The 13,079-nt window shown below is 39.9% G+C and overlaps 1 protein-coding gene across 7 annotated transcripts in view; it reads right to left on the minus strand.

Moving 5' to 3' along the window:
* The window catches only part of ANK3 (ankyrin 3), a 399,852-nt gene that overhangs the window by 123,803 nt on the left and 262,970 nt on the right, over positions 1–13,079 (minus strand). For all 7 annotated transcript variants that reach the window (XM_067552555.1, XM_067552551.1, XM_067552556.1 and 4 more), the window contains 6 exons: positions 12,531–12,629; positions 10,881–10,979; positions 8,872–9,069; positions 7,921–8,019; positions 7,065–7,163; positions 3,149–3,346 (listed from right to left, as the gene is read on the minus strand). In XM_067552555.1, coding sequence (XP_067408656.1) covers positions 3,149–3,346; positions 7,065–7,163; positions 7,921–8,019; positions 8,872–9,069; positions 10,881–10,979; positions 12,531–12,629 — 792 coding nt within the window. The remainder of the gene's footprint in view (positions 1–3,148; positions 3,347–7,064; positions 7,164–7,920; positions 8,020–8,871; positions 9,070–10,880; positions 10,980–12,530; positions 12,630–13,079) is intronic.

The raw sequence follows: 13,079 nt of genomic DNA on the forward strand, positions 1-13,079 counted from the left end.
GGTGTTTGCGATCTCTCTCCTTTTTCTCATCCTCTTTGGTTTTCAGTTTAGAGTCGGTCTGTGTGCTGCCTCTGCAGCCTCTTTGGCTTGCTACTGGGCCCCAGTTTCTTGTTGTTTCAGTTCCAAAGCACGTTGATGTGCTGCTGCTTCTATGGCAGCCGTTATTTCCTTCTCTTTCAGGGCTTGTTGATGGGCTTCCACCTCCAGTTGCTTTAGCTCCAAGGTTCGCTGGTGTTCTTTTTCTGCCACCTGCAATCAGTAGAGTTCTAACTTTGCAACTGCTTCACTCTCGCTCATCTTTATGATTTTTCTGCTCCTATTTTCCTTTCCCAAAATAAGTAAACAGAAAATAACAAAAGTGTAACCACCTTTTCTTGTCTGTATTCAGCCACTACATTTAAAGTCTCACTTAAAATCACTATACCAGTGTATGAAGTGAAAATCTCACTCAGTACAACAGGCTGTGCATTTCACCCTGCTCGCTGCGCCTCTGTGACGTGTCCCAGGGTACAATCTGGACTGTTGGATCGTTGTGCCCCTTTAATTCTCAAGTCTGGTATGCACTATGCCCTGCTTTGCTGTGTGAGCTGTCACTCTGCCCACTCAACCGCCTCTAGCATGCAAGTCAACCCCAGACAAATACCTCCAGAGTGCTATGCCCAGCCACTCCTGAATACAGATAGGGTGACACCCACATATCCCTAGTCCCAGCCTTGCACCCCAGGAACGTACTGTCTTGTACTGCTCAGTTACTTACTAAGCAATACATGCTCACAAAGTCATTTTATCAAAGAAAATGAATATGCACCAGTCCCTGTTAAACTGAGTAGATTCCCCAAGCCCTTCAGCCAAAAACACACTGGTTTGGATAAAACATGAAAATAAGTTTATTTTCAGTGATTATAAGTGGTATAGGAATAAAAGGTTACAAAAAAGAAATAAAATGATAAAATCACAGTCTAATTCCTAAATTTTACCAAGCTAAGTCAAATTTGAAGCAATAAGTTTTCTCTTACCCAAATGCCTACAGCAGTCTGTACTAACCGGAAAGTTTTCTAGTTAGGACCAGTCCCCCCAGTTCAATGATGTTGCTGTCTTCCAAAAATTTTTGCTGCCTTCAGCATAGGTCGGGGAGGAGAGGTGGCCAGAAGCCTTTGTTCCCCCTTCTTATATCTTGACCCTTTTTACTGGAAAAGTCCTTGCTGTGTCATGGGGTCAGGCAGTTCCATTGCTTGCGTGCTCTGCACTAAGTTTTTCATATGAATTGCAAATTCTTGCTTGTACCCTCTGTGTAAGTGAAGTCTGAAGTGTCTCCAAGGATGACATGCCAGTCCTTTGTTCATAGTTCTTTCGTTATTTCTAAAGAGCTAGTCTGTGGGTGTTCCACAGACTCACGTTTTTCAGTAACTAACATATAGCAAAATCTCATAACTCCATATACAATGATGATACACATGTTAAGAAGACAGTGATATTTAACAAATTATAATTTTTCAAATGATACCTCACAAGGTATACTTTGGATAAAATACATCATAACCATATACAAGTAATGAACATGGGGGTACAGGGCATTATTTTGAGGTACAGTGTGTCACAGTATAAAAGCCAGCATCTGCAAGTAGGGGTAGCCATTGATTCTAATTAAGGACCATGAATGGTTTTAAAGTTAGAATATGAAAAATGAAGCATATGCTTCCCAATGTCATATGAAGCACACCCAGAGACTCAGAGGATACTGAGCCATTCCACCTGCTGACAGCAAGGAAAGATTTTTGTGAGAAATTTCTCACTCTCACCTTCCTAATCTTGCCAGATAATTCATACAGAAACAGCACTGTACAATTATATTGATGGAGATGAGAGCATCTAGGGAATTAGGGAGGCACATTTACTGTAGACATGATCACTGAGCAGACTTAACAGCCTGTAAACCCTTTGGCAGATGTATAAACAGAAAATCAGTTAACTTCCTTTCTGATTCCCAGGAGAAAGCATGTGGAAAGTTGCAGTGCTATAACGGAATGCCCCAGGGGAAGGGGAATCACTTACATTAACGAGCCAAATCTCAGACAACCATACTGCTGATATCCCATAAAAATAATTCAGCTTCTCTTTACAAAGTTATGAGCTACCACTGCTTAAAGGGCATGCACATGTATAGAGCTCATAAATATGGTGCAAGCCAAGCCCATGAACACCTGGAGTTAAGAAGAAACTTCCCCAAAAGGCACGTTACAACAGAATTGTCCATTACAAGGGAGAAGAGGAGGATTTACATATTCATATTCATCTGGTACTGGCCAATGTCAAAGAAAGACAGACCACCAAAAAATGGACAATTGGTCTGATCTAATCTGGTTTTTACTATGTTCTATTTTCTACTAGAAGATATGAAAATTCAAACACCTCTGTGCTTTTCAAGTCAACTTAGACCACCCATGACAAGTGTTTGTTCAACCTATTCTGCAAAACCTCCAATGATGGAGATTCTACAACCTCCCTTGGTAATCTATTCTACTGCTTAACTAGCCTATTATAGTTACAAAGATTTTCCTAATATCTAACCCAAATCTCCCTTGCAGCAGATTAAGCCAATTACTTCTTGTCCTGTCTTCAGGGCACATGGAGAACAATTGCTCACCATCCTCTTTATAACAGCACTTAACATAGATGAAGACAGATATCAGTTCCCCTCAGTCTTCTTCTCAAGACTAAATATAACCAGTTTTTTTAATCTTTTCTCATAGGTTGGGTTTTCTAAATGTTTTATCATTTTTGTTGCTCTCCTCTGTACTCTCCACTTCGTCTACACATTTCCAGAACAGGACACAGTACTCCAGCTCCAGAGGCCTCACCAGAGCAGGACGATTACCTCCCATGTCTTGTATACAGCACACCTACTAGTACACCCCAAAATTATATTAGCCTTTTTCACAACTGCATCACATTGTTGACTCAAATTCCATTTGTGATCCACTATGATCCCAGATCCTTTTCAGAAATACTACCCACCTACCCAGTTATTCAACTCTTATCTGATCCTATAAGCGTTGAAATTTACAACAACACAAAATTTACTTGCTAGCCCCTTTTCTCACTAGTTACATTTTTTATCCGGAGTGCAAAAAATAAAATGCAAACTTACCTTATTGCTAAGATTCACATTAGCATTTCTAGTAAGGAGCAATGACACCATGTCCACATGGCCTTCTTGGGACGCAAGATGTACAGGAGCAATACCCTGTCTGGTAATAGCATTAGCGTCAGCACCATATTCAAGTAATGTAGTTGCTATATCCATCTGGTTTTTCTTGGCAGCTATGTGTAGTGGAGTATAACCATTCTGTCAATATAAAACATCTGATTAGAGGCTCATCTGTGAAATACCACAGTAAATTACTTTTCTGTACATACTTGATTTTATTATCGTAAATGATCAATACTAAAAATTCAGCCCTGACATGAAAGAGCTTAAAATTTGACCATATTGAAAAGCGACACAACAGAACTTCAATAACTATTTTAAAATCATGTCTGTAAATAAGAGAATTGACAGAAATATGAACGACGCTTTCTAAATGTTGAAAATGTAGCCCTAATATAAAGCAGTGAATTCGACAAACAAAGACTTCATAACAGTTTGAGCCAAATTTCATCGTTATTTGCTACTTTTTCTTATAGATCTAAGTACATATCTCTGTTCTATATAGACGGGATGGATTTGCTGTTACATACATCTTCATCTTTAGTAACTCACAACTGCTGTTAGTGTTTGTTTTCTTCCATTTCTCAGTGTGAACCAGAGTATTATCTATGTGAACTAGGTTCAGTCTTTCTTGTAACACAAACTTCATTGCAAAATTTGTCCTAATCTTTTCTGGGAGGCAGAGTTAGACACCCTATTTTGGGCCAGATCAAGAGATAATCAAAGGATAAATCAATACGAACTTCTGTTTTCATCTCCCTGAACTCTTTTCTTCTATCTAATCCGTGCATCCAGGTATTTCTAATAAGCCCATCTCTGCATATATAAATGCAATTTCAACTGTACAGAATAATCTTAGAGTTTCAAAAGGAAGGCAGAATTTAGCAGATTTAGCAGAAAACCTGTAATTTAGCAGATTTAGCAGAAAACCTGTAATTTGTTTTACACACAAAGGGATTGTCTACATGGATAGTTAGTGCATGGCAAGCCAAGGCATGACTCCTACTACCATCCACTAAAAGTTTAGAGGCTTCAAGACACACCACAGAACTTTAGTGCGTGGTAGCAAAGTCTGGACAGCCAGTAAGGATATGTCTACACAGCAATTAAACACCTGCAGCTGGCCCAGATCAGCTGACTCAGGCTCATAGAGCTCAGGTTGCAGGGCTGCTTACTTGTGTAGATGTTTGGCTCAGGTTGGAGCCCTGCAGCCCGAGTTAAAATTTTAAAATTTGACTGTAAGAGGAAAATGTAGAAAGGGAAGAGATTTAAGGAGAGACAGACAGAAATGGCAACTGAAAACTAGAGAAGAGAATTAAGGAGAAGTATTAGTAAACTACTATCTAAACTACTTGAAGGATAGTAACTACTATCACCAAAGACTCAGAATGAACAATGTAAAAAGAAGTAGGGGTAGAGCAAAATACAGCAATGTCAGCAGCAACTGTCCATTCCAGTTTGTAGTTGCACTAGGGGTCTGGGACTAGAACTAATCACTTAGTTTGTTCTTTCACATATCACTTTTTGAAGTGAATTTTGTAATGCCAGTCTGATGGGCCAATCGAAAGGTCATTATTAAAGAGGTACAGCAGGGCTAAAACAATTGTTGAAGAAGCTGATTGTGGGGCTAGTGGTGATCTATATGACATTGCCCATTTATTTATCAGACCAAATTTACAGAAGGAATAGGAGTTCATCTGCCATGATCACATCATCTATCAGTTGACCGCACAGCATATCGCCTAAGGCGATAAACATGCTATTGTTAATTTCAGTTACCACTGATGCTCAACTCAGTGTGTTGCTGTGGGTCACTTGCTGTAAAATACTAACAAATGTTTTGTTTTAAGAACCCTTATAGCTAGCACCAAAAATTACAAGTGGCAGTTGATAACCCATTCGGTTAAAGATGGGTGAATGGGGTGACCTAAGATGTGACTCAGGTTATCTTTATATTGTAATTTTATCATTTTGGTTTGGGCTTCAGAAGCTCTTGGTGCACCACAGTCCTTGCCCATATGGGAGGGCCATACTCTATGACAGTTATGTTTCTTTCAGTAAAAACTAGGTCAGTAACTTCTTTTCCCCTGCAGAAGGACAATTCTTTCACTGCTGCCTTTAAAAGCACTGTGCTGGGATGCAAAAAGATCAGAGATCATCCCAGTTCATTTCCTGGGGCAGTGTGTTGGCACATTCCCATAGAAGTTATTGATTTTAGGCTTTACCATCGTTTCCATGTTTATTTAACTTCACTTCTCTTGTGCACTTCACATTATGTGACCAGAACAGGGTGGCTTGTCTCTTAAGGGGTAGAGGGCCAGCCCACCCTGGTTACTCAGGAGGAACACCTAGCAGGGATCAGCTGATTCCCCTATAGAGGGCAATGTGTCTGCGTGGGTGCTCGGCTTCAGAGAGACTGGAATGGAGTACAAAGGCTGCTCGGAGCAAGTAGGCTCCAGCAAAGAAATCTGGGACTTCAGAGTGAGACAACAGACAAGTGAGATTAAGGCCAGCAGGATAATTGCCTTATCTTGTTGTTTCCTTTCTGGTTTGTGTTTCTTGGAAAATAAATAGAAACCTGGCAGAAGGGCCTGCCAGACTGATCTGTTGTGTGCATTACTGAAAAAGCCCCTCGAAGGTGGAAATTGAGGCAGGGGACTGTTTGCAGGGCCACTCTGATGCTATGAGGAAGCATGTCAGACTGATGACTGTGAAATATGGTGTACAACAGACTACATTTCCCCCTGTGATCTGTCTCCTCGTTAGCCATGCAGAAAAACTTCTTCTGTCATGTCTGCATATGGTCCCACTGCAGAGGAAGACAATCACGAGGTTTAGTTTGTGTATATATGATTTTGGCCTCTGCACACAATCTTCATCTTCATATTTGCTGTTCCAGGAGGCTATTTAAGAGTATACCCATCACCATTGTACCCAAGCATGCTTCAGGCCTGTTTTATTTCCTGATGTTGACACACTGGTGATTAATGGCAGATGTAGAACACTACATTACCCTGGGCCCAGGAATCTTGTGGGTCACTCAGAAGAGCACCCCATGGATTCAGGCACTTTGGAGTTCCCACACAACTTTCTGAGTTTTATGTTCATATATTAGTATTTTTAGGTTCATTCATGAAGATGTTGACCTCTCTATATCATCCCACCCGCCCCCTCCGCCTGCACCTGAATGCTTGTGCTGTGTTTTGTTTTGTCTTGTCTACATTACATTGCAATCCATTCAGGGCTGTGGCTATGTTTTTCTATTTCTAAATACTGTAATGAGATCCATTTGCAGTGCTACAGAAATATTTATGAAGATCACTAATATGCTAACTGACAAATCCCACTCTAAAATGTTTTCTTAAAAGGATCCTGTGACAAAGTGCAGGGCTATTACCTGGTCCCTGCTGAATGGGGAGTTAACTGCTGCTCAGATTCCCCCCACCTCCTTTAGCACAGATGCTAAGGGGAAGGGATATAAAGGTGGTGGCGTGCGAGACGATATAAGGGAAAGTGCCTAGTGGAAGGCAGGATGGGCTCCACACTCATTGGTCATGGGATTTGATTGAAACCCAAGCAGAGGGGGCTATTCTATGCTGTTAGCTAATTTTACTTCCTTGTTATAAATACTATTCTTTGGGGGAAAATACTTTGTTAATTGCAGCTCTTCCCCCTCCACTAAGTCATTCTATCAGCCTACAGATCCTTATGTGGATGTAAGATTTAATGAACAAGGTTAACAGGGTGCATTGTAACTGGAAGCCATAATTAATAACGCTAAGACAGAGCAGAGGTAATGGGAAAAAAGATATCAAAAGCATATCTGCTGATCCCTTACATTGACAAGAATTTGTACCTTTGCAGATGCATGAGGTGAAGCTCCCTGGTCCAGGAGAAGAAGTGCCACTTTCTGGTTATCGTAGTGTGCAGCTACGTGGAGTGGAGTTAAACCACTCTAAAAACACATGCAGAACGAACAAGCATTGTTATAACTACCATCAGTGAAAACGCAGAAGCGTGGAGAATTAGGTTAAACTAGGTACAGTGAGAACACAGTGACATTATTCATTTGTGCCTCCAAACTCTCTATTAACTTCTGAAACAACACACATCAGAGCAGTTGTTTGTTACTTGTCTGTGAACACCCTGCTCAGACACTTCCTTAAGGTAAGACTGTGTCTTTGCCCAGGGTCAGAGGGAAGGGGAAAAACATATCTGACTGCCCAGGAGACCACCAGAAAAGGAACTGGGACTTTGAATCACGGCTCCTGCCCTAGTTTCTTTTTGCCCAAGGATGTAAGTAAACCACTATTGATCCACTGCATTTCCCTGTCTGCATAGGCTCAGCACTGCCAGCCTGGGGAGCCTTGACTCCTCTTGTTCCCTGCCCACTGGCATGAGATGGAAGAGCAGAGTCCTGTACCCCTAATCTCCTTGTGCTCTAGCTGGGTGGGGGAGCCAAGAAGCACTTTACACTTTCTTATATCCCTGTGTGGGCACATGAAGGAAATGACAGTATTGCCTTTAATGGCGTTAAAATCCATTTGTCACGGGACCGCTGATCCTACTGGGGTGAATAGAATATTACAATTAAACGCAAAATTGTGGTAGTGGATATTACCAAGTGCTTTTGTGATAGGAAGTAGATGCTATGGTATTATGGTATATGGGCATGCACATGAAAGTAGGAAATGGCCTTTTCTCTGTCCTACCTTTCCAGCAGCATCTGGAGATGCATTCTTCTGAAGCAGAAGGTTGGCTACTTCAATTTTTCCATATTTTGCAGCTACATGCAGAGGAGTAAACCCTTTCTGCAAGAGAAAAATGGCTACATGATGGCCCTGGACATTGCTCTCCCGGAGGTGTCTGGTAGTTCCAGTCACACAGGAGGCTTTGGCCATGACGGTACTTCTTGTTTCCTTTCCATGAAGGCAACCAGTCTGTCTCTTCTTTGTTTCTAGCTGCCTTCATGGACCAGGAGGTTCCTCTTTGCAGGGAAAATCCCAGACATCCATTGAAGCAGCTGGAAACAAGGTGCAGCAGTCAACAGTGCAATAAGGGTACTTTCCATGGACCACCGGCAAATGCTTCATAGGCCACCAGTAGCCCATGGACGCGATTTGGGATCCACTCATATCTAAGAAAATTTCAGCTCTGCGCTCCTTTCACTATGAAATCAATATACACCCAAATGGGATCATGACCATAGGTTGTTTGGACATGTGCACAATTTTCTCATTTGGCATAGTAGACATGTTTTGTCTTATGATAAACAATCTAGAAATTAGTATTCCATCCCTGATGTTCATATTGCACCTCAGCCAGCCAATGTTTGTCGCACACCATAGACAAATTTGCTAGACAAACTTGCTGAGTTTAGCTTTTAAAAATTGGACACGTCTATCAAAACAGATTATAGATATCCATGACAACAACTGATCCGTGACACTAAAAAAACCCCAAAACAATATGTTTTTATCAGTAGGCTATGTTATAAATCAAGCATAGAAGTGAAAACATGTTATCTGTATCCTCCTAGATAAAATAATGTATTTAATTCCTATGTTACTTGGTATGCATGTGTGACTCCTGGACATAATTCACTGAGAACTATTATGAAACCTTTTAAAGCATTCGAGCTTTCACTTCTGCAACTCCCTTACCTTTGTAATTATAGCTAAAGATGCACCATGATCCAAAAGAACTGAGGCTACATCTTCATGTCCCTCTCTAGCAGCAAGATGTAGTGGCGTATACCCAGAAGTAGTGGCTGCATTTGGAGATGCTCCTTGCTGTAACAACTGTTGCACTATATCAGCTTTTCCCAGTCGGGCAGAAATGTGTAGTGGTGTTTGGTCATCCTAAATACAAAGATGAAAAAAATACAGTATAATCTGCATAAGGAAAATATTTGCTGAGATGTTATTGTTATGTAATTGTAAATGAATATTAATTCTAAAACTATTGAATTCTATAAAATTGAATTCTATATAAAAAATTCTAAAACTAATGAATATTCAATGCTGTTTTTCCTCTTTGTCATATGATTAAGTTATATAGTGCCTGACGGTGCTTTATTGATGTTACAGAAAATGTTCCACACACACAATGTGATCAAGAACAGAAAAGAAGGTGTTCAAGTTTCTCAATCTGTCCCTGCGTTGCATCATTTTACCATGAGACTATATTGCAGGCCATGCATACTGCATTAAGGAACTCATCAAAGGTATAGTGAATTTAGGGTTAGGGTTAGACCAGATTAGTAAAGGTATTTAGGCACTTAAGTCAGATTTTCAAAACTATCTAGGCATCTAACACCCATTGAAATCAATGCGTTTTAGGCTCTTAGATGATTTGAAAACCCCACCTAAATACCTTTACAAAGATCCAAAGATCTTAACCTGTTCTGACCCCTGCAATAATTAATCACACCAGACGGAGTTTGCGATGGAGTGAGAATTCTTGGCACTTAATTTCCTCATTTTATGTATTAAAACAGATCTTTTATGTTTATTTACAAGTGAGCAATTCCTTTCATAGTCCCTGTCTCAGTAATGACGGATTCCAGAGAAACTGGTAAAAAGTTTCAAATCTATTAAAAAAATAAAATTGTAGGGCACCCATTATACTTGGTTATGGTCAATTTTTTTTTTTTTTTTAAAAAGAATACGAAAAATTATGGCAATGAAATCCATATGATCTTTTACAGAGATTGTAATGACTCTTTTCAGAACAGCAATGTCACTGTACAGAGGCCTAGGAATTTGCTCTGAGAAAGAACCTCAAAGATTGTTTTCAGTGAAGAAAAATAAATATTTAGAGTGAGTCATTTGAGCGTAGCCTGTGACCTTGCACCATGGGCCTACTAGATAATTTCACCTTCTTTCATTAGTTGTTTATGTAAATTTTGTATTGACATTTTTCTACACTTCCACATTGTACAATCTTTGTTCTAAGCAATCTCAGAATTCTTCAACAACCCATCATACCACGTCATACCATCTCCCCTTGTTTCTTCCCGCAAAGAGACTAGGAATAACCACATTGACTTAATTCTCCATCCTGGGTGACAGCACCTTATTCCAATTGAGAAATCCTATTTCAATCACCCACTACCAGACTCACTCTCCTTAATAGCCGATCCATTATGGAGAAATTCCCACAGGTAAAGTGCTATTACTTTGAAACCACTGTATTTTTTGCCTGACTGAGACATGGGATTCCTACTCTCATTGCTTTCCTTGCTGCAAGGCTGCTACATCTGACTTTTAGGAGTTCCAGAGATGCGAGCACTGTATGAAGTTCTTTGTGAAGCATTCTTTCAAAGCAAGTTTATTTTTTGAATAAGCTTTGTGAGATGACAGCAGATGCCTATGGCATAGGAACAATAGTTTTGCACATAGTAAAAGCAGTTCCACCTCCACCCCACCCCTAGTAAACCGAGGGGAGAAATGGCCATCAATACCAGCTTGACGCTGTCTGCCTTATCTATACATTTGTACTCCACTCACTGTAGAATCTGAGCACAACCAAAAACTAAAAGATCATTACCACAATATAAAGTCCAACACATGGTTTCACTTCCTTGCTCCCTCCAGTTTAAGTTGCAAAACGTCCTGGCTTTGTTAAGCATACCCAGTGTTTGTTTATGATACATGGAATATCATCTTACCTTTGCTTTAGCTTCTACCTGAGCTCCATTTTGTACTAGGTATCGAACAACTTCTGTTTGGCCAGCTCTGGCAGCCATATGTAGTGCTGTTTCTCCTCTCTAACATGCATTCAGCAGTGAAAACAAAATATTGTCAAAGATTCAATAAAAAACAAAACATGTTTCATCAGTACAAAAAACTCATGACCCAATTTAAAATAATCACCTCATGATTTTTATTTTAAGGAGTTGTTTGTGAGCAGGATGTGGAAGCAAATCAATATCTGACCCCTAGAGCTGTACCTTGGAAAGTCATTTATTCCAGCATCAGTTTGCTAATAGGATAGTACATTAGTGTTCTGTCCTTTTGTTGAAAAGAAAACAATGTTCTTGTTCACTTGTACTCTATTTACAATGTTCAAATGATGTCAAATTAACTGACCACTCAGTTGGCCAAACATTTAGAATGATTGCAAGTTTTATGTATTCAGATGTGCAGATTTTTCTCCACATCCCTGCTGTTATGCCCTATGCCCCGAATGTCTGTTGTGATCTGACATGCACTCAGTTGAGTGAACACACACACAAAAAATCATTACTAAGTACATATCCAAGGAAACCAGAATGATTTCAAGAGCGAAACTGTTTTCTCGATTTTTGTACTTCACTAGATCTTTTAATGCAAATGCTGTCTAAGTAACAGACGGTGCTGCATGTGTGTATAATTTAATAATTGTTTACAAAACAAATCATATACACTGCTGTCTTCTGACAAGTGTCCATCTCTCTGTTTTGAAAAGAGACTTTCATGCCAAATTGCAAAAGGAGAATTCAAATGTACATCCTTCTTTTTTCCTAAAGAAGTAAGTGCAGTTGTCAAGTACGTACCTAAAACCACTACATTTTTGCCCACTCCCTGGGAGCCTTGGGACACACACTGCGCTCCTCCAGTAAAAGTGCACTTGTATGCTGTAAGGACACATGCAATATGTCCTGACAATCTGCTGCAGTCTGTTGACGACAACAGACCTTGCCTTAAACGGTAAGGCCCTCTGGTGTTCTGGGGATGCAGCACTCAAGCAGTCAAGTACACTTCCCAAAAATTAGAGGCGCTAAGCTAAGCTATAGCGAGTGACTTCTCGTTCGTTATGTTAGCAAATAAATAGATTAACATAATCAGTTCAGGATAAAACTAAGGCCATGTCTACACTAAGGGCACTACAATTGCAATGCCACAGCTATGCTGCTGTACTGCCATAGCATAGATGCTTCCTACATTGGCAGAAGGCATTTGTTGGTCAATGTAAGTAATCCATCTCCCCAAGCACTGGAAGCTAGTCTGATGGAAGAATTCTTCGATCACTCTACCTGCATCTACACCAGGGGGGAGGTCGGCTTACTTACGGTGCTCAGTGGTGATAATTAGGTTGTTTTAAATTTTAAGTATAGATCAGGCCTAAAGCAAAACTTTCTCAGGGTCTTGTAAACCCCTCTTGAATGATCCTCAGCTCTCACAACTCCCACTGACTTCCGTAGGAGCTATGAGTGCTGAACACCTCTCACAAGTTGGTCAACACCTGACAGTATTAGACCCTTAAATAAATAGCAATATCAGAGTCTAGTTCATTAAAAACGTGTTTCCAGGCTACTGAGAAGAAAGCCATTGCTCACCACATTGGTAGTGTTGGGTGATGCTCTGTGATGCATCAGCTGTGACACAATATTTACATGTCCCATGAAGGCAGCAACATGGATTGGAGTTAGGCCCGACTAAAAACAAACAAACAAGCAAGCAAAATTAACTCACTAGTTTTACATTATCTTTCTTGAACAAAGTATGGAGAAACTGAATTGTTTAAAAATCAATATACCCAAGTGCTTGCTCTTTTCAAAGACACACAAATATTTAGCTTTAAGCACATGCAGAATTGGAAGTTTATATGTTCTTAGGGTTGAGGGTATAAATAATAAATATTGTAGGTAGTTCAGCAATACCTGATTTCACTAAAATCTACAGATTAGTTAGGAAGGTGAAATTTTCCTTCCACTTAATATTTTGCTTTTATGATAAATTTAACCTTTTTTAAAGGAAGCAAAGAAATTTTCATTACTAACCAATACTGGACTGGGAAAAAAAGGGATACAATTATTTCTGGAATGAAGATGCAATTTACTGAAATACACAGTTAATGCAGATAGATTTACGGTCCTTCCTCCCCA

This window comes from Emydura macquarii, unplaced genomic scaffold (assembly GCF_026122565.2).
Source record: "Emydura macquarii macquarii isolate MOO-44397 ecotype Brisbane River unplaced genomic scaffold, CSIRO-AGI_Emac_v2 contig_1390, whole genome shotgun sequence".
Lineage (NCBI taxonomy): Eukaryota > Metazoa > Chordata > Testudines > Chelidae > Emydura > Emydura macquarii.